This window comes from Alnus glutinosa, chromosome 14, assembly GCF_958979055.1.
Source record: "Alnus glutinosa chromosome 14, dhAlnGlut1.1, whole genome shotgun sequence".
In the NCBI taxonomy this organism is placed as follows: domain Eukaryota; kingdom Viridiplantae; phylum Streptophyta; class Magnoliopsida; order Fagales; family Betulaceae; genus Alnus; species Alnus glutinosa.
This window is the reverse complement of record NC_084899.1, coordinates 19,316,533-19,338,754: the sequence shown is the minus strand read 5'-3', so window position 1 is coordinate 19,338,754 and position 22,222 is coordinate 19,316,533. Positions and strand designations below refer to the sequence as shown.

The 22,222-nt window shown below is 33.2% G+C and overlaps 2 protein-coding genes across 2 annotated transcripts; both read right to left on the bottom strand.

Moving 5' to 3' along the window:
• Positions 1–3,974: 3,974 nt before the first annotated feature.
• LOC133857900 (uncharacterized) lies at positions 3,975–12,436 on the bottom strand. Its single transcript, XM_062293276.1, has 7 exons — positions 12,108–12,436; positions 11,303–11,388; positions 9,908–10,054; positions 9,693–9,801; positions 8,948–9,071; positions 4,931–5,201; positions 3,975–4,347 (listed from the first exon to the last, which is right to left on the bottom strand). The coding sequence occupies exons 1-7, from the start codon at positions 12,229–12,231 to the stop codon at positions 4,240–4,242; spliced, it is 969 nt and encodes a 322-aa protein (XP_062149260.1). The 5' UTR covers positions 12,232–12,436; the 3' UTR covers positions 3,975–4,239.
• A 5,520-nt stretch (positions 12,437–17,956) lies between these two features.
• LOC133857494 (protein bfr2-like) lies at positions 17,957–21,095 on the bottom strand. The gene is made up of 3 exons (XM_062292762.1): positions 20,916–21,095; positions 20,234–20,378; positions 17,957–18,620 (listed from the first exon to the last, which is right to left on the bottom strand). Exons 2-3 carry the CDS (start codon positions 20,351–20,353, stop codon positions 18,177–18,179), a joined length of 564 nt encoding a protein of 187 aa, XP_062148746.1. The 5' UTR covers positions 20,354–20,378; positions 20,916–21,095; the 3' UTR covers positions 17,957–18,176.
• Positions 21,096–22,222: the final 1,127 nt, after the last annotated feature.

Below are 22,222 nucleotides of genomic sequence, written 5' to 3'. Positions count from 1 at the left end.
TAATTTTGAAAGTCATATTAACTTTGAAAAAAATAAATAATAATAAAATGATGGTTCATAGTAATATTCTAAGAGCGTTATGAATCATGATGCCGTTGAAAAAGAAAAAAACGTTTAGTTACTACTGTTTTTATTATAAATTTATTTGATAGTGGTTTAATAATAAAATATTTAAGTAATAAAATTTAACTATTTAATGGCCAATAAGGTAAGTGTTAATATGAACTCTCACATTAATTTGTAAGATAATTATAATAAAAGCCCTAATGTTTTTTACTATTTCAATTTAAAGCATAAAGACAATTTTTTTACGAACCAGCCTTTAGAAGTGATTATGCTACTTTTAAAAGTTTTTAATAACTTTTTCATTTTTTTTGTCGCATTTAGAGACTAGTTCGTAATTTAAAAAAAAAATTGTGTTCTTATATTAATCACATTTCTTATATTTTTATATTAATCACATTCTTATGATATATTTTTAATACTAGACTTAATTGTTTTTTACAAATACCAATAATGACATTCTCATGGGTTTTATTTTTATTTTTTAATTTTCGGGTCAATCAATATCGTCATCACAAAACAACAAAAATTGGATATTTTATTGGCTTTTATTGGTAGAATATTCATGATGAATCTTGTTTTTATTATTATTATTATTGTCGATCTAGATTTGTAGAATAAATAATAGGATAATCATTTATGTTGTGAGCGGCCAATATATATATATATATATATATATATATATATATATATATATATATATATATATATATATATATATATATTTTCTCATATTTTATTACACGTGTCTTGACTTCTATTTGTCGGTGAGAAAACCACTAAATGAAACTGTCGGTGCCTTTATAGTTTATTGTCAGCGGCCGCCCACTACATTTCTAATCTTGCGTTCTACGACATGGTTTTTAACAGTAACAGTATTTGAATTTTGAGACGTGTCTCTGCTTGTTGGTCCTCTACTTTTTATGCCTACACAGTCATGTTCAATTGCTAATGTATTGCTGAGAGTAATTTTTTTTTTTTAAAAAAAAAATAAATATATATATATATAACGTAAAAGTATCTATTTTGTGAGTATTTTATATGTTTTTTTTTGTTGTTTATTTATTTATTTATTTATTATTTTTATAGGTTGTTCTTATTTCTTGTTTGTTAGAACATATAGCTCTGACGTTCGTTTAGGTGTTCAATTTTTTTAAAAAATATTTAAAATTATAAATATCGAGAGAATTTATTTTTTTTGAAATTATATTTGGATAGTTTATAAAATTTGAGACAAAATTAGGAAAAATTTAAAATTTGAGTAGAATTTGAAACACGCATTTTGCTACCGTGGTTCATCATATTTGGACAATCACCGTTGCTTTATGCAAGAATTTTTTTAATATTTTCTCTCTCATTTCTCTTGGCCGTTCATCTTTCTCTTTGTTTTCTCAATTGAACTTGAGAAAACACCTAGTTGGGTTTGTTTGCAGTCACAATCCCATTCTCTTTGTTTGTTGCGTGATTATTATATTATCTAGCTGGGTTCACTACTATTAACTGCCCGTCCCATTGACGGTCACCATCCGACTCGGCCCATCACCAACCACCCTCGGCCCAGTCCACCAGCAACACTTTAGTCCAACCTACCGGCCACCTCTTAGCTTAATCTCCCACCATACTTGGCCCGCCTACCATCGACCAGTACTCAGCCCACCTACCATTGCCCATCGTCCGACCTTGGTCTATCATCGACCACCTCTCAGCTCGTCTATGACCTTAGTTCACTTGCTTTTAACAATGGTTTAATTGAGAAATATTAAAAAATAGACTAGAATAGAAACTTAAACTTTGTTGGAGTTGGTATTAAAAAAAAAACTAAGTATAGGTAAAGTAGAAAACGAAACTTTTTGGTTAGCTAAAATGCAAAACACTTTTAATATTTTTGTTTTAAAATTAGAAAGCAAAAAGAAGAAGGAAAAATCTTTAATAAACAAAGTGAGAAATAAAACTCAGCCACAAGAATAATAATATTTAAGCAATATGACAAAAACCATTGCACCGGATCCAAATTTGTGTGCCTAGTCAGTGGATTTCAAAAGCATAATTAGATTAAAGGTAGTATTGCACATGGTCTGTCACCGGGTCAATCATTTATCCTACAATTTTTTGTTTATATATATATATATATACACACACTTATGCATGCTTATCTAGAAAATTCTTTAGCCAAACACTCCTAACATGGAAAAAAGGTTATTTTCATTTAAAATGAAATATATAATATTTATTTTGTGGTTATAATTTAAAATTGCCAAACACTCCTAACATGGAAAAAAGGTTATTTTCATTTAAAATGAAATATATAATATTTATTTTGTGGTTATAATTTAAAATTGATAGTTTAACTATATATATATATATATATATATATATATATATATATATATATATATATATATATATATATATGACTTTTAAGTGAAATAATTAGGGTGCGTTTGAGATTGCGATTTCGTAAATAATAAGTGTGATTTGAAACGAAATCGCAGAACATTAATCGTTTGGAAACTGCGTTTTTAAAAATTGCGATTTGAAAACACAGAAAATCTGCTTTTTCAAATCGTAGATAAGATAGTGTTTTTTTGAAAACGTATAATTTTAAAGGCTAATTTGAAATTTTAAAGGATAAACTGAGATTTTGCTAAACGCTTAACTGCGTTTTTAAAAAATTACATTTTTTAAATCATGATTTTAAATCGCACTTTTTGAAATCGTAAACTCAAACGGACCCTTATTCTACAATTTAATTTTTTTAAGAAATCATATTATTCTAATTAATTTTGTTACATTTATTGTACAAAGTCTTATTTGGATATGTTGTTTTACAAAATAAGGTATACGTGTGACATTGTGGTTTGACAAGACTGAGAGAATGGACTTTCTAAAAATATTCTGTAAAACAGTTAACAGCATTCTTTAATTTTGATTTAAAAATGAATTTTAATGTGATATTAACACCTAATAACACCTAATGTCACATAGTTTCGAGACTTTCTAGAATATTCTAACACGTCACATGTATATTTACCCAAAATAAATAAATAAATCTAAGGTAAAACACCTAAGAAAATAAAAAATAAAAATTGTACCATTGGTTCAGTAGTTGACCTAAATTATAAATCGTTCCCTATAGTATCAAAATAAATTAGAGATCTTTATGGTTGTCTTAATTTACAAATCGCTCCCTAAAATCAAATTCAATTAAAAATTTTGACAAATTCCGTTAGACGCCACATCAACGCCAATAAGATGGCGACATGTGTCGATCAGAATAAAAAAATATAAATACATTAAAAATATAAATAAATAATACTTAAAAATATGGTTTAGAAAAAGGGTGGCTGCGAGTTGGGAAGCTACCCCTTTGGCCTCCCCCAGTGCACCACCCCCAACAACACCTGGGTAGTGCGCGGCCACCACTATTGGCTCCAATTGGACAGCCACCCCCAACCAGCAATCACCTATTTTGCATTTTTAATTTTTACTTTTTTATAAAAAAAAAAACAATAATTTTTGAAGTATTATTTATTTATATTTTTTAATTCTGATTGACACATGTAGCTATCTTATTGGTACTGACATAACGCCTAACGAAATCTGTCAAATTTTTTAACAAAATTTGACTTAAATGAACAATTTGTAAACTAAGCCAACCATAAGAATTTTTAAATTAATTTTGATATCAGAAAGAACTATTTATAATTTAGGTAAATTACTGGACCAATGGTACAATTTTTCTAAAAATTAAAATTAAAATAAAAAATAGTGCTCTTCTTACTGAATTAATAATTCCATAAAAATAATACAAGCGTCGTAAATGTCGAGGAAAAGCTGTACAAATATTTCATGACACAACTCTGCAAATAAAAAATAATAATAATAATAAAAAAAATTCTGAGACAAGAATATAGCATGCAGGTATCATTAATATACCTGTTGTTAGTTATTGGAGGTAATTTTTATACCTGTTTTCTTACAATTACTGAGAGGGGAAGTAATAGTAAGAATTTCAGAAACTTTTTTTTCACAAATTAACATTCACAATTATACATGTGACCGAATGAAAGAGTGCCGTGGAGCTCTTCTTTAATAAGTGCTAAAAACTTTCGCCCATCTCTACATCAGGCTATTCTTGTGAACACGAATGAAACCCCGCCCTTTGAACTACTACTCTCATAAGAGGCCAAGTGTTTTCAGCTGTTGAACATGCTCCGGCGGAAGAGGCGGGGGAGACCAATCAGATCCCGTCATCTCACCATCAACGTCCTCAACCACATATTCCTAGCATACCAATATTAAAACCAGTTTGTTTCACGACCAAGACCAAATAACCTCTTACAATATTCATTCATGAATATGAAATAGTTAAAAACATAATGGAAATCACTTTGGAAGGCCTTCAAATGCTCTAACAATTCATGAAAAAGAAAAACACAGTTTTTCCTCGATCGAGCCAGCCATTTAGTCTCAAAATTGCATAGAACAGAGAATATCCAACATCATTTAGACCGAACTTAGAAAACCAACATGTATGTATGTATGTCTGTCTGTCTGTCTGCAGCTTGCCAGTTCCAGAGATATCTGGCATGTCTACTACTCTCAAGCTTAAGATGATATTTTTTAAAAAGACAAGCATTCTATTGCCAACATTTCTAATTAGATCAAAAACTGGATCCTTTTTTCTCTAGGCCCTAGTAAAAGTTAATTCTTCAACGAATTTATTACTCATTGATGACATGGTGGTCGCTCTTATATGCAGCTATAAGAGAAACTTGAGAGCTTAGTGCACCATCGAGAGTCTATCAGCATATAGAGAGGGAAAAAAAATGATATGTATCTATCAAGAGGGGTCATCTGTACTAACCTTTGTTAGCATCCTTTTCGCAAGTATGTGATAATGCCGCTGCCAAATTCGCTGGCCAACCATTGTAGCCACCAACACGCTGTAGAATATCCCAATAACAGTAAAAAGTCCCAGAACAATCAAAGCCATTATAAATAACAATGGTAGCCCTGCTTCACCAGCACCTCCCAAGCAACCACATTCGGTTGCCATACCAGCACAACTTTCAAAGCATGTGGTACAGTCAGTCCACATACAGAGAGTACCAGGTAAGTGACAGTCCGCGCACACTCTGCAACAACAGAATGAAAAATTGAATCCCCTCATTCATCACTGATCTGAATTTTGAATTTTTACAGAGATAAGCACACGACATATAGCTTATGAATTTAAATAAGCATCAAATGAATTTCTTATAAACATCAGATGCATTTTTTATGTTCAGCCTAAAATAACTCCTCGGCAAAACATTGACCAGGTCTTATGTAAAGATATTACTGTCTAAAAATGACCTTACTTGAACAGGATCTGTTCTATAGGCTTTGTACCTCTGTATCCTTGAGTTCTAAGATATTAGTGTGTAATAATTCATACAGTTCAGCTGAAAATAACTCCAAGGGAAAACATTGACCAATTCTCGATAACTATTGTCTATAATAATCCGAGTGGCAGATTGAAGGTGTGCACACAAATTGTAGCCTTTACGCAGTAAATTACAATTCAACAAAAGGTTGTACTAAGAAATGAATGTGAAATAATATAAAAGCCAGCATGCCAACAATCATTACATTAGAGCTGCTTCCACATGAGCAATGAGAAAGCAAGTCCACTTAAGCCCCGTTTGTTTCGGCATAAAATATTTTTTGTCGAAAAATATTTTCAGCTGAAACATTTTTCGAGAAAACTGGCTATTTTCCGCTGTTTGTTTGCAACCCTAAAAATGGTCCAGAAAACATTTTCCGGCGTTTAGCTTGTACGGAAAATCACTAAATATTTCAACTTAAAAAATCAACCTTAATTTATTTTTAATTCATATATATTAACTAACGATAACCAATAAAAAACTCCTAAATGTATAAACCTATAACCCATATACTTTCAAGTTGGAAGAGCCAAACATCCAACAACACATTCAAAGTACCATAAAAGATTCAACCATAAATATTGCTATTCAAGTTCAACCATAAATATTACAATCAAGTTTTGCCAAAATAGCCATCCGTTCTACCATACATATTACAATCCAAATTCCACCATAAATATTACAGTCTAACAAGTTCAACTAAATAGTAAAATACTACCATACATGGAGCAATCTCCACCATGGTATAAAAGTAATAGCATAATTAGTTAGTCTCCTACTACATATCTATAATACCCAAATTCTAATCTCCATAGTTGTTGAAAAAGTAACCGTTGTAATTATGAAAACAAACACAAGACAGTGAATTCCACTACATAAAAGCAGGAGGCCATCATTGATAGGATAACGATAAACTACCAATGGGTTGCAATGACATTTGCAATGCAGCTTCCTGAAGTTCATTTCAGGAAGTAAATGTCTTGTAATGGACCTCTGGGAATTAAATCCCATCCATGACTATATTTATTTAGTTACAATATATGAGGCATAATGTAGTTATGCAAGCTATTCTTTTTCCATAAATTTTGCACTTCACGGAGTGATAATGGGGATGGAATTCCTTGAAAAGAAAGCAATAAAAAACAGATTCTTGCAGGTGGTTGCAATGTTACCTTCTTGTTATCCACCCCATTCCTGTCAAAACGCGGAAACAACCTACAATGAAAGGCCATCTTTGTATTGCTTGACTACATTCCAAGGGTACTCCTTTTCAATCATTCTGAAGTGATTTTCAGAACTTTGACCATTTTAACAAAAGTATCCTCCATCATCACTAAAATAGTTTCTACGTTTAGTTATAAAATCACAACATGCTTAACCATAACTTTTTGACAACCTCTATAAACTCATGAATTTCCTTCTTTCCAAAATCTAATTGGACATCAATCTGAACAAAGTCTGCAGGGGAGTGCAGACCCTTTACTCTCTTCACCTTGCAAGAATAATTCAACCATGTTGATTTGCGTACATGATAGTGCCCTTTACTCCAATAAAAAAGGAATAGCTAAAACTTGAGTTTTCTCAACGAGTTGGGAAGTAGAACTAGTTTTCCACCACCAAAGACATACAATTCCAAATCCAGATCAACCAACAAAAACAAAATAAATTACATTTAGGCCAACATTCTAGGACCTTATTTCTCACACTTTAACCAACAAGTAGTTCTACTTCTTGTTTGCCTCTTTTCTCACATTTAGTTATTTTCTCACACTCTACACCAACATTCAAGTATAGAGAATTCAGTGCTTGTAGAATCTGTAGCCTCGATAGAACTGCCCTCATATCTCTACAGTTATCTGCCAATAAGCAACGTCTTTAAGATATAAGACCCGTATGAGTAATTTGCCCCATCTGCTTTTAGATTTATCACTCGATTCGACTCCAAGGTCATCTTTCAAGAATTAAGTAGTCAGAATTGCAAAGCAAAATTCTATAACTATTGAGAGAAGCACAACTGACTACCAATAGGATAATTTTACAAACACCTACAAGGTAAATATGACTCTACGAACTAGTCAAGTCCCACGAGAACCAAAAGAAAGAACTGACTGAATAACCAAAAGACAAAAATATATACACATCATTAAAAGCACAGCCCAGGTACACAGGTACTTGAGGTAAACAAGCATTGTTCAATTTAAGAACCCAATCAACTAGAAAATCATGGGTGCAATCAATTCGGATCTTACTGAGCGTCAACCCAGGTGAGGTTTTTTGACTCTTGAGCTTCGATCTTCACACTGTCTTCCAACGTAGCCAGAGCTCCCAAATCCTCTTCCCACCAGAGAGCAATGTGGCAGACATGACAGCAAATCCCTCGTGCTCGTCGCCAACACTGTCATCGCCAACATAGCCGGCTAGTATGCCAGCTCAACCATGACTAATCCACTATCACCAGCGGAGACACATAGTACAACGAACCCGAGCTGCCACCACCAGCTGAAGCCAAAGACGAGACACGCTTACGAGGAGGCGAAGAAGCCAAAGTAGCATAACAGGGTGCGATTGCGGAAATGGGTTTGGCGACAGAGTTGAAGTTGGTCGTCGCTCGTGGTCGTGTGAGGTGCTTCTCAACTAGTGTAAAACGTTTTCCGCCAGCACCCCTGTTTTTTTACTTTTTTTTTTTTTGCGGGCAACATAAATTATTTTCGAATTGACCACCCATTTTACGCCAAACCAAACACAAAAGTAGGGTTGGCAAAAAAAAAAAGGTTATCAGGTCGGCCCGGTTGGCCCAGCAAACTGTTTAGGCCAACTCGAACCCAACATGATTAGCAAAACGGATTGGGCGGGTTAACCCATTTAGCTAAACGGGTTGACCCATCAACCCATTTATAAGCGTGTCACTAAACGGGTTGGGTTGACCCATCAACCCATTTATAAGCGTGTCACTAAACGGGTCAACCCATTTTAGCCTAAACCCTAACCCTATAATTTCGTGTCATGTTTGTGTCTGATTCACGGGTCATGTCAAAAATTGCCAATCCTACACAAAAGATATGAAAACATTTTTTGAAAAACATTATACACCGAAACAAACAAGGTTTTAGTGACTGTAGAGTTTCATTATATGTGCATTGAATGCAAGTCAGAATAGCAAAAAGACAACCATTTCGGTTGGTGTGTGTTGGAGTCGTCAACGACATGAATGTCTATACTAGCATGTATTGATTCTCTTAAAGCATTAAAATCATCCTGGCATTCAACTCTCTTATCCTCTCACTTACACGTTACACAAAGGCATAACTGAGGACAAGGTAAGTAAAAAACTAGAATAAACTGAAAGAATCGCATGGTAATAATTAAAATGATATAGCAGCAAACTTGACATTAAGAATTAAATCATCTGCAACAACCATGTCAAAGATTAAAAAACGCACACAGCAGAATCATACCCAGGTTGACAGCAGCAGAGACATAATTCTCGACAAGGCTGAGCCAAATCATTGCGCACTCGTCGATCATAACAAGTAATAAAGCACCCAGACAGCCCAAGCAACGCAAAAAACAACAGAGCTCCTGTAATCAACAATAATGGTGCACAAATTACCAACACTAATAACAGCATTCAAATACTCATGCAAAAAGGTAAAGTGACAGTCAATACATATAACCTTGTCATCGGCCTAATTAGCAAATAGGCGCTTCCTACCATCAATGATTATTAATTGATTAATTGATAACCATTTCCAAAGCTAAAAGATGTCCAAAGATTCTCATTGTAAGGAAATTCACCAGTCATCAACTACCAATAAAGGTCAATTACTGCACCTCCACTTTGCCGCATCTGCCATTCTCGTTCTAAACATCATAATTGGTTGTGATAGAATCTAACTAATAACTTTATTCTAGACTTTGGAGCATTAATACTGCATGAAAATCATCCCAACATGTTCTCCGGCCCCCTTAACCTTATAAATACAATCATCTTAAAACCTTGGTCAGACACAATGTACTATGTTGTAAATATATGTAAGTGACCACAGAAAAATATATGACCAATTCACCATGCAGATTAATGAGTAACCCAGGAGAAGAATCACATTAATGAATTTAGGACAATATATTGACCAGCATTGTTTATGATAAACATACTACTGCATACTTTTAGAAATATTACTTAGGTTCGTAAGATCTTACCACATATGTAATAGAAACTAAGCTCACTATCAAAACCCCATGCCTGACGAAGCCAGAACTGCTTGCAACCATCTATAAAATACACCAAATATGCCAGTGAAGCAATCACCTGCATACAATGGGCATATAGACATAGGAACCGAAATATCAATATGCAAGTTATCAACAATGAAAGAATAAAGAACACAACTAGAACTAGAGAGAAAATGGCGTACAAGCTGAACGGCCAGGAATATAAATATAATATCTCTAGTCACAAAGAATCGAAATTTCAAGGTTCGCCATTTCCTATCAACAGCAACATGAACTCTCAAATGGTAAGGGGCCTTGCAGGTTGTGCAATGAGCAAAAGCAAACCCTTCCTGCAGACGTTAACATGAGATCCAGTTAAATTAATCATGACGGATTAGCAGCAATTCCTAAGTAACATGAACATACATGCTATGCGCACCTCGTTGGGCATGGAGAACCATTGGGAGAAGTTTGTGTTAATTAGCAGCTTATGCAAAGATCATCAAAAGCTTAACTCACAGTAGATAATCTTAGTGTAACACGTACATCCATCATGAAATTTGCAACTCATACACGTAATAACATAATTTGTGTGCTTTTTATGTGTCTATGCACATGTGTCATGCTGCCTGGGATTCAGCTTGCCAACATGGCAGTAATCATACTGCAAGGTGAACTTCAGTTCACTTTAGCAAGCAACAAGAGAATCAAGAAAAGTTCACTTCATTAGCCTTCATAACATACTTCCACATGCAACCAGTCACATTAATGTGAACATGAATAAAAACGTGATTCTAGTTTGCAACTTTTCTTCCCCGTCTTTGCAGTTGCAAACAATTAGTAATTTCTAATAAAAAAAAATTACTTATCCTTTAAAGTAAAATAAAAATCATGAAATTTTTAAATCCAAAAATGTTAACCCCCTTGTTGCTATATATATAAAACTTAACTTCTAAATTTTATTTAAAATAAATAAAAAATTAACATATAAGATAAATACAATAAGAGATAAGAAGAAATTCAGCCACCACCCATATATTTTATACCCTCTCTGACAAAAAAAAAAAACTTGTAATACCGGCTCCATTTGTAAAAGAAAAGGAAATATTAAGACCATTTTTTCCAAAAATGTTCTTTAGATAGAGCGAAACTCCAACTTAAGAATCAATAGACTAGTGGTGCAGAGTATACAATTGAATGAAACTTTTAGACCAGTAATAGATGAGTACATACTCCGACACATCTTAGACTTTGATCAATAGAAAGTGGTTGTATAGTGACCGTCAAAACTAGGGTTCAGTAACTTAATCAATTTACAAGTACGACTTCACATAAGATGATCTAACATATTAGCTATGCTAAGATAAATGACTAGACATCTTAGGATTTGAAAGATATGGGTGATCATATACTGACCAAAAAAACTGGGGTTCAGTAATTTAGTTGGTTTACAAGTAACTCACATAACATGGTCTAACATACTTTTTTTAAATGAATAACATAATCTAACATATTAGATATTCTTAAATCAATGACTATCATAGTATGATATGCTCCAATTAGTAGATTGAAAAAGAAGGTGGAAATGGGACCCATACCCTTACAGCTCGCCAATGATCCAAACATTCCCGGTGTACATACTTTGATGTTCCTTTGCACTTGCAAGGAGCTATAAAATCCCTGCCTGAATGAAAAAGAGACAATCACAAGCTGATGAGCATAAATTGGCCCACTCAACTCTAAAACACATTTAAACAGCAATCAAGGAAAAGGAAAAAAAAAAAAAAAAAAAAAAAAAAAAAGAAAAAAAAAAAAAAAAAAAAAAAAGTGGAAACTTAAGCAAAAACTAACAACACTTTTGGATATATTCATGACCCATAACTCGACAAAAATTTTACAATATTGACATTTAATCAGCAAAATCAGCGCAGTACTTGTTACTCACACAGAACTGAAGTACTTCTTTCATGGTTTTTCTTAATCTCTTGTCTAGGTGCTCAGAAAATTAAGAGCAAGCAATGGTAATTTCATATTAAATGCTCATCCTAGCCAAGTCAAATGCAATTGGTCACCTTAGTTCACTCAAATTTACATTTTTAGAAGGCAAAAGCACCAATAAATATATACACAATTCAACTCCTGACTTCTATTCAGTTCCTCGAGCAGAACCCAGTACAGTGTTGCCACTAACAATTTGCAAAAAGTTACATCAGCCTGATACCTTTTCTCCTACAGTTCACGTTAATGCTAGAAAACTTCACAGAAAATTATTATTATTATTTTTTTTTTTGGAATTCGATGCTTCACCAAACTGAAACCTAATTTGAGGCGAGGCATTCCGAGCAAGAAAAATGACCTATCGAACCAAAAGTGAAAGTTTAAGGAAACAGAATGGGAAATTACCATCAGTTTCGAGGCAAATTCTGCATTGAATTTGTTCGCCGGGTCCGGCCTCTAGGTCGATCTCGCCGGGCTCGGCGATCGGCGAGGGAGGGACGAGAGGCGAACAGTCCGAATGATCCACCATTGAATTGCGAGAGAGAGAATTTTAGGGCAATTGGTCTCCGTCTCAAACTATGAATTCATGAACAAAAGCCCTAATTCCTACTTCTCTCTCTCCCCTCTCTCTCTGTCTCTGTCTCTGGGCGTGTGTATGTGCGATTGTGCGTTGGTCTCAGAGGAAATACAACATCGATGATGACACGAGGAAACAAGAGAGAGTCTCTGTAATCGTGATGGTGGAGTTTGGAATTAGTGCTTTTACGAATTTGGACCGTTTCCTTTTTCGTTTGACTAGTTTGTCCCTTCATCTGAATTCTTAAAAAAATAGAAAAAATAAATAAAAATTTATTTTACCACTCTTATACAAGTCCAATAACTCTTTTTTTTTTTTTTTTTTTTTAAACTAACTATTGAATTGGTTATCCTAAAAAAATATGTGTTTCTCACGTATTAAGTGAAACATGTCACTTTTAGAAACTGAGTTGAACGATAATTCATCCGACCCAATTTATAAAAATTTATACCATTTCTCGATCTACTATTAAGTAATCAAATTATCTTGACTATTCTTTTAAGTTAACGTGTTGATGAATATATAGACATTATTTATATATTTTAATTTTATAAAATATAAACTTGTAGTTAATGTGATGATGAATATATAGGCATTTTAAAATATAGAAAAAATGAAAAAAGAAAATTAAAGTAAAAAACAAATTATAAGTTACATTTATATGTTTAAATGATAATTAAATAATATTTAACTTTAGATTTATTTTGTTATTTAATTAGATTATTTAATATTTTGACAATCAATTTTATTTCATCTCTTTCTTTTAATATTGCCCTTTTAAAACCAAAATCCTGAGACAACAGGGGAAGGTAGTTGTAAGGAGAAACGATAGACATGGATGTTTGACGGTCCCTTGTCCGTTTGTTTATAGTAAAAATATATATTTTGTTAAATAAAAGTCTTAATCCTTTATGCATTTTTTCATTTTTTTTAACAAAATATATATTTTTATTATAAAAAGACGAACTGGGGACGATCAAATGTCTCATGTCTATTATTTCTCGGTTGTGTGACAGACTACTGACAGAGGGAGTAGGGATGGAAGGAGGGGGTATAGGCCATGGCCCCTCAACTCTTAAGGAAAAAAAAAAAAATCAAGGCAAAAAAAATTACAAGGTTTTAATTTTTGCCTATTGGCCCCTAGTAAGAATTTATTTTTGGCCCCTTCCCTTTTATCATCTCTTCAACTGATCTCATCTCAATTGGCTTCATTGTCAAAACTTTTTCCTTTAATATTTCACGGATAGTAACGGACATGTATGAGAAAAATAACAATGAAATGAGCTTTACAAAGTTGCATAAGTTTTGTTCAAAGTAAATGAAAGGAGTTTAATAAAGCAGTGCATTGGAAGAAAGGTGTGAACTCGATAAGTCACACGCCTGGCAAAGCTCGGTTTTTTAAAAATACGTGGCAAAGATAACATAAAATGTGGATTCATTTCAATATAACTAGATGGAATTAGAAATGTCTAGAAGATACATGTTTCATTTATTTTGTGTTGCATTTAACAAAACGTGTTTTGTATAGAATATAGTGTTTTTTGTATAATAGTTAGTTAGCTATATATACTGTGTTAGTTAGAGTGTGATATTTTAACAAAATGAGTAAAAGAATGTTAGTTTCAAGAGCCGTATCAACAAATTAACAAGTTTCTTTGACGTCACCCATTGATCTCTGAATAAAGTGATTCAGTGAAGACCAACAACGTACCATAAATAACTCTCTCGTACGTATAAGAACAGTGAAGTAGCTAATGATCTAGTGACTCATTGCTTGATTTTGCACTTTCAGCAGCAATCCACCAAAGTAAGATTCCTTTTGAAGAGATTATCCACAGTTAGGCCAGGATGCTTCCAAAAGCAACTTCTCTGAGAGCTTTAGTATGCTGGATACTCTATTATAGATATTAAAAATATTGGACAATATCATTTCGTTATGCTTTGTTTGAAATCCTCAATCCTGTCCAAAGTCATAACCTTTAATATCATTCGTTGTGAACTTTTCTAAGAAAACATTGAGGTAATCTCAAACATCAGCTTTCAGATTTAGAAGTTCACGATGAGACTTGTCCTTTATTAATCTTATTACATGCATTAATTATTGTAACCAACACACCAATGATTTGTCTACATGAGGCTTCTGTTGTCATTAATTATGAGGTTTCCATGCTACCACCAGTCACCACCACCTTCCTTACCCCTTCTTCTGCAGGCATGCACCACCATCACCTCCTTCCGGTCCCCCTCTTCCTCCCCATGCCGCCCCCTTCCCAAACTCCTTCGCACTGCATGCCATCACCGGCCACTACAACGTCCGCCACTGCCTACTAATTCTTTTTGAGTTTTTATTGGTTTTAACCTAGAGAAGTTCGAGATAAGCAAATATATAGTAGAAGATTTCTTTCAGGGTCTCAATTACCAAATAGCAGAAAACAAAATAATTTCTCCAAAAATATTTTTTATTGAAAACATTTTGGTTAGGAAAATATTTTACGTCAAAACAAACATAACACAAATCGATTGTTTTAATATGTGCGTGGAGGTGGTAGACCATGGTCCATTATGGTCAAAATTATGGTCTTTCCATTTCTATCATTCTTCTTACATAGTGTGTGTATTTATTGTTTTCCACTAGAGAGATGCAATAGAAATGCTTAATTAAGTTGATTGGATGATTGCTTTGGTTGCATCCCATGTCCCTCTCTTTCAAATTTTTCCTTTTTTTTAAATTTTGTATTCTCTGACCCTTTTCATCTTTTTGTTTACTTATGTTGTCAGTTTTATTATGAATAATTATTTACATCCCCCACACACAGACAAAGCAAAGCAGATGCACTGATAATATTTATAAAATATTTTAAAATTAATTTCTTTTTGATGCTTAAACTGACAACCTACCAACGTTATTTCTTTTTAATTAAATAAATTCATGTAAACTGTATGAAATTCTGAGCATTCACAGCAGCTTCTCTATAGCCCTTGCCCTTCCCCACAACAGATACTCTATCGATTCTCTAAACATTGAAAATGCTTCAGTTTTACCCAATGTGTAAGAAATTAAAAGAACTTAATTTCCTATCCATTATTTTAATACAAAATACTTTTCTTTCCTTTTTCCTCTTTCATCTTTTATCTTTTTGCCTTTTATTGGAGATTGTGTTGAAATTTTGTAAAAAATGTGAAGGTAAGTACAAACTTATATTTGTAAAGAAATAATATTTAATTGATATAAGAAAAGATAAAGAGATCTATTGTGGAGTATGTTTGGATAGAAAAGTAAAAAGTAGTTTTGTTCCTTAAATTTAAGGAAAATAAAAGGAAAGCTGCTCTAAATACTCTTATTGGATGGTAAACCATTCAATCAGATCTGATTCTAGCTGAAAATTGTAATATAGTTGTTTTTATAACCTTTCTTTTTTTTTTGGTATCAATGTCTTTCTTGCTTTTTCTTTTTTCTTTTTTCTTTCACCTCCTTGATTTTCTGGTAGTTGTGTTTTATTCTATATTCAAAGACTTTAATGTTGTTTAGAGAGATTTTACAAAAATATTATTTTAGAGAGACCAGTTGTCATTTTTCATTGTTTTGCTGCCTTACAATATTCTTGGGCTCCATATTGCAGATGAAGTGCTGCTGAGCTTGAGGATTGATATGGGTCAACTATCGTTTGTTGTGGAAGTCTTACTCATAGCCTACACTTTTGAACTTTAATATGCTTATATTCTCCAGTGTTCATATTCCTTTAGAATGCATTTTCACTCACTTTTACATCTTACATTACATAGTCATGGTATTGTTGGTTAATTTGTTGGATATATATTTGACTGATAATCATCAAATATGTATATGGAAGGCACTTCTATGCAGGCAAAAGGGTTACTGTTTCTAAATTTATCTAATATTCTATTCTTACTTGGGGTTCGTTTCAATTTACTGTACTTTCAAAACGTGCAACTTAAAAGTTGCGATTTGAAAACACGATTTTTAAAAGTATAGTTAAACGTTTAGTAAAATTGTAATTTGACATTATTATTATTATTATTATTATAGCGTTTGAGGACAAGCATATTGGATCTTATTGGATGCTGCAATATTTTTATTTTTGATAAACCACTCCCAGCTAGACACAATTATGACACATGTGATAAGTACTTGTCTTTTTGGGTAGGCTTTTTTTTTTAATGGATTATTAATCAGTTCTTCGTAGGAATAATAATTTTTTTTTTTAATGGATTATTTTTTAGAAAATTTACCAAAAAGTTACCGAGTTAAGGGGCTTTGCCAAATGAAAACCTGCATTTTTAATTTTATCAATTAAGGACTTTCGTTATGTCGTTTTGCCAAACTGGCCTCATGTTAGAAATTCTGTCAAAAATATTTTTAATTGATGAAATTGAAAATATGGGTCTTGATTTGGTTAAATGCTTAAATTTTCTTTGTTTTCAATAGAAAGAGCAGAAAAAATAACTTACAAGCACCCTTACTACCAACAAAGACACCTACAGATGTTATGAAAGTAAAATTCTAAAACATATAGAAGATGTTGATATAACTTGCATTAGTTTATTTTAGAGTAATCATAGTTTAATTAAATAAAGATAGTTATAGTTTTCTATCTAAGTCAGAGTCTTTTAATTATTTGTAGCACTATGATGCAGAAGTTATTTAGTAGTAGGTTTCTCCAAGTAGTCAGTTGTATTATGAGTTTATTTTAGGGTAGAGGTAGGAGTTCATCTCTTATTCTCTATCTTTATAATTCTCTTATTTTTTTTATGGATGAGTGATTAATAAAAAGAAAGTAAAATTAATCACAAACTTCGTGTTTGAAAAGGTCTAGGTTCCCTCAGAATCTAAAGTTACGTAACAACTCTCTTGTCTACAAGATTGGTAGTCAACGCATACATGAATCTTTGTAGGGGCGGAGCCACCTTGTGCCTTGGGGGCTCAAGGCCCAAGGTAGTCCCAAATAAATAAATAAATTTTACCCTTAAATTTTATTTTCTTTTTTCTTTTTCTTTTTTTGTTTTGGCCCCTACAATTTTTTTTTTTCAATTTGCCATCCCCCAAAAAAATCTCAAATCCTAGCTCCGCCCCTAATCTTTGTTTATGTTAGACTAATGTTATTTAATAAACTGTTATACTACTATTATCTCAATTATGTGACAGTGAATATCAACTTTTAGATCAACACTTAAAACAAATTAAAAATAAAAAAATAAAAAAAAATCAAAGACTTATTTTCTTGTCATTTCATTTTATTAAAAATCAAATGACATGCAGTTTACTTTCGTTTCTTTTTTTGGACCGAATTAACCTGCAGGCAAAGGCCCATTATTCTGTAAAGAACTGAAGTTTTTTTTTTTTTTTTTTTTTTACTCAAATCTATTAAATTAATATGTAGTTTTCTCATATATTTTTTAATAAGATTAACAAACATGCAACGCCAGATGTCAGATAAAGAAACTTTATCCCTTCGTAAATTTGAGCTATTGAAACCTGAGATTATAAGTAAATGTGAGCCATTGATATTTTTAAATTACCAGGTTAATGAGCGGATTTCTTTCCTAGAATTCAGTCAATCCATGACTGACTAGGCAAGTTGCAGAAATATGGGGATAAATCAAAGAACCAAGCACAAATATGGTGATAAATTATTCTAGAATAGAGACTAAAAAAAAGTAGCTAAAACGAAACCATAACATTTTTGTCAAATTTATCATTGCCTCAGCTCAATAGTTATACAGTACTCTAGTCGTGCAATAGAAATATAATTACCAATAAAACCACCACCATCCTAAAAAGGCCTCCCCCCCCCCCCCATAAGCTAAATACGATCGTGAAGTTAGGTAACAAGTCACATAGACAAAGTACTTGTGGGAGGCTCCACCGCTCTAGTGTTTCACTTCTTCCTTTTCTTTGGTGGCTGCAGTGCTTCCTCATCTTCATCTTCCTCTTCCTCCTCATTCTCTTCTTCATCTACACCTTCCTCCTCGTCCTCTTCCCCGCCATCGTCGTCGTCGTCGTCATCGTCGTCACCGTCCTCGTCATCATCTTGATCATCGCCATCTTCCTCATCATCCTCTTCCTCTTCCCCGTTCTCTTCTGCTCCACCTGCGGCAGCACCATCCGGAACCTTCTTTGAGTTACTCTTATTGTTGTTTGGGTTGCTACCATATTCCCCTCCATCTTCAGAAGAGAGGTCCTCTTCGCCTTCTTCAAATCCGCCGTTCCCCTCGTCATCATCGTCCCCATCATCTTCATTGCCGTCATCTCCATCAGCGTCAACTTGCTTGTCTTGGCATTGAGCGTGTTGATCCCCTTTGATGCTAGGATGATCCTGAATCTATGTTCCACAGCAGGTCGAGCAGAGAGAATGTTATATAATATAAATCAAGCTATTTCCATCCATCAACAACTATTCAGTATGACTATTATGAATCATGTGGATGCATTCAATAGGTGAGAGCATCTTAAAAGATTAATTGTCATGTTTTAATTAGGTCAAAGAGGCCAAAACCCAACGGTTGCAGCCTGGGTATCAAAGAATCCCCCATCTATTCAAATGCACATCGCACTAGTGGGAGGAGTGGGGAGCTAAAAAGGTTATAATATTTCTCTGTTTTCAAAAGGCAATTATGACAGGGCCTTGGTGGTCATGGAATAATATGCCATCACCACACACCCATTTAAAAAAAAAAAAAAAAAATTGCTTCAAATAGAAACTTCCCACCTAGGAGATTGCGAATAGATCTCAATAAAATCAAAAAAGTTAAAAGTAACCCAAAAGACTACTAGCCAATAGGACGGGCAGTCAGCACCTAAAGATGAGGATTAGATTTTTTTTTTTGATAAGCATAATTAGATGGTTATATTAGAATACATTTTGATTAGTATAATTAGATGGTTATATTAGAATAACCATGGCTAGAAATTGCATTTTTTTTTTCCTTATAACTACTTCATAATGATGATGTGACAGATCTAATCAACCCATAAATCAAATATTGTTAAAAAAAAAAAAAAAAAAAATCAAGAATTGGTTGAGACTTTCTATCAATGTTGTGAAATAGTTAAAAGATAAAAAAAAATTAATAAACATTACATAATACTATGAGACATGCGATACATGCCCATTTCTTGTATATCTTTTATACATTATTTTTCTTAATCAACCATTAAATATGTAGCATCTACGTTTTTTTTTTTTTTTTTTTTTTTTTTTGGGTAATAATTGTTGCCAAAAATTTGAACATAAGAAGGATCGAACCAAACGTGTCTCTTGTTGAGCATATCCCAAAGAATATTCCTTTCGGACACAATCCTATCAATGAAGGATACCAATCCATTTGGCTTTTGACTTTTTCCACATCAAAAAACGACAAAAAAAGATTTTCTTCCAACTTGCGACAACCCGGAACTCAAACTCCACCCAAAACCAAAGTTAATACTCTTTCCCCAATCCGGACTAGTTTATACCTTAAACAGACACTAGCGCGCACGTTAGCAACTACCGACAAAAGCAAATCGCCCGGAAATAACTTACCGGTATCAGCAAATGAATTCCAAAGCCACCCGGCGCACTTTAGCTGGCGTCGACAAAAGGCAAGTGGTAAAGTCCTAAGACGTACTTTAGAGTGCACAAAGCAAAACCCGGAATATAATACGCACCTTATCGGTGTAAGTTAGTAGCATAACAGACATTCATTCACAGGCAACCCATTGAAAGAAAAGACAAAAATAAAAAAACGAACAACATAAGGTAAAGGTATGGAAGAGCGCAGGATAACGGAAATGAAAAGGCATCAGCGCAAATTAGCATGGACGTGAAACAAACAAAAGAGACAAAAGGAGTGCCTAACTAACCGTAACACACAAAACTGTAGAAAATAAAATTCCCTTTTTTTTTTTAATCCAAATAAAAAGAGAGATATCTAAAATTAGAAGGCAGTGAGTTACCGGAGCGAAAAGCTGGGTTTTGAGCAGAGCCGATAGAAGCAAAGCCGCTAAAGCCTCCCCGGCGCACTTTAGCGCGCCATAACCAAGCATAACTACCACTGAACCATGGTTGGCCTCCATGTTCGCCGCAAACAAAACAAGAAACCTGAGCAAACACGAAATGACTAAATAAGCTGCTGTCTGTCAGATCCGTCATAAACTCATCCCAACCGTGGGATCTCACTCCATATACGTCAGACAGACGTTGAAATTTCTTTAAAAAAAAAAATAATAATAGTTTCTCATCTGTGCAAAAAGTTTGTTATTTTTCGAAAAAGAAATAAGGGAAAATAAGTGTTTCTAACGGATAGTTTTAGAAAAAAGACAAAGAATCACTTTCAGTGCAGAGAAAAATCTCCGGCGACGGAGTTAGCCGTTAGTTTCGCCGGAAAATAGCAGAATCGCATCAAAAGCAAGAGATTCTGAGGGAAAATTTCACAAACTCGCCGAAAATCAAAGAATTCAAGCAAATCGGGCTAAGATTCGCCAAAACTCAACGTGAAACCTCAAAATCTCCATGAAGAAAGGGGTTAGAAGCATAAACTGTATAATAAGGAAAGGAAGTGAGAGATGAGGCCGACACAGCTATAAATCAAGCCGAAAAATCGATATGAACGTCAAGAATTAGAGAGCGAAACCATACCCGTAAGCAAGATCTGGGCGCGGAGATGCTGGATCTGAGGGTTTCAGGCTATAAAACCACAGAAATCAAGCAGCAGAGACTCCGTGCATTCTCGACCGTCTGATCGTGATCGTAGAGTCACAGAGAAAGAAAGATATAGAAATATCAGAGGTCTCAGAGGAAGAGAGAGAGAGAGAGTACTGGTGGTGACTGACTGACTGCCCGTAATTTTTCAGTCAGGTTTCGGGTAGTTCGGGCAGCGTTCTTATCAGGTTAAAGGATCGCGTTTCGGGCTGCCCAAAGAGCGCGAGTCTGGACAAGTGTGGGTTTTGTTAACTTTAATTTATTTTAACGGTTGAAAGAAAATGAAAAACTTTTTAATGATTCTTTTTTGGGGGAGTTCTAGGAATGATTTTTCATTAAATATTCTCTGTCTCTTGCTTTTAAGTCTTTTTTTTTTTATTCTTTTTTATTTTAATTAAATTCACTCTTACCTTTAAAGTAGTTTATGATTCATCTAAGCGCTTTTAACCATGGTTCAGTTAATAAACCCAGCTAAAGTTTGAATAGGAATTTATTTACAAGGGATTTGTTCTTTTCTTTTCGTTTTTTTATTTTTATTATTTTTTATTTTGTCATTGGACTTTGCTCCTATCTAGACTCTTCAGTGGGCAATGTTGTGGCACACAGACACAGTGATTGGATGCCGCACATTAAATAATGGTTTCTTTTTTCCCTGAATGTTTTTATGTAAGTAAGAAATTTATTAATAAATTAAATCAAACAAGCAAGAGCCTAAAGAAGGCAAAAAATTAATAAAAAACTAAAAAATAAATTTAAGATCTAACCAGATCTCTATTAACAGGCGAATAACACCCTGCAATTGATTAGGAAAAAAAAAAACTGCAATTAAGAATGTTATCCTTAACTAAATTTGTGTTTTATGACTTTATCACTAAATAAGAAAAAAAGAAAAAAGAGTTTCATTACAAAAATATTTTCTTTCTTTCTTTATCCCAATCATAAGTGATTCTTCATATAAATTAAATGTTAATAAAAAAAATAAAGTAGCTTTTAAAATTAATATTTGATCAAAATTACCATTTGATCAATCACACGTCCAATGATAATTTTAAAAACTATCTCATTTTTTGATTAATACTTAATATACATGTTGGTATAAGAGAGTTACAAAATTTTAAAAATGAATTTGGTTTTAAATTTGAAAACATATAGACTCAATGAGGTAATAATTTTTGTAATAATAAATTTATAAAATATGTTTATTTTTATGTGGTGTAACAAAATCGCCTATTTAAGAGAAACAA

Coding starts and splice junctions, on each gene's coding strand:
- LOC133857900 (XM_062293276.1), bottom strand. CDS start 12,231: ATGGTGGATCATTCGGACTGTTCGCCTCTCGTCCCTCCCTCGCCGATC. Junction 10,055..11,302: donor ATCATTGGCGAGCTGTAAGG/GTATGGGTCCCA, acceptor TAACGTCTGCAG/GAAGGGTTTGCTTTTGCTCA. Junction 9,072..9,692: donor TAGTTTCTATTACATATGTG/GTAAGATCTTAC, acceptor TGTTGATTACAG/GAGCTCTGTTGTTTTTTGCG.
- LOC133857494 (XM_062292762.1), bottom strand. CDS start 20,353: ATGGAGGCCAACCATGGTTCAGTGGTAGTTATGCTTGGTTATGGCGCG. Junction 18,621..20,233: donor AAACCCAGCTTTTCGCTCCG/GTAACTCACTGC, acceptor TGTGGAACATAG/ATTCAGGATCATCCTAGCAT.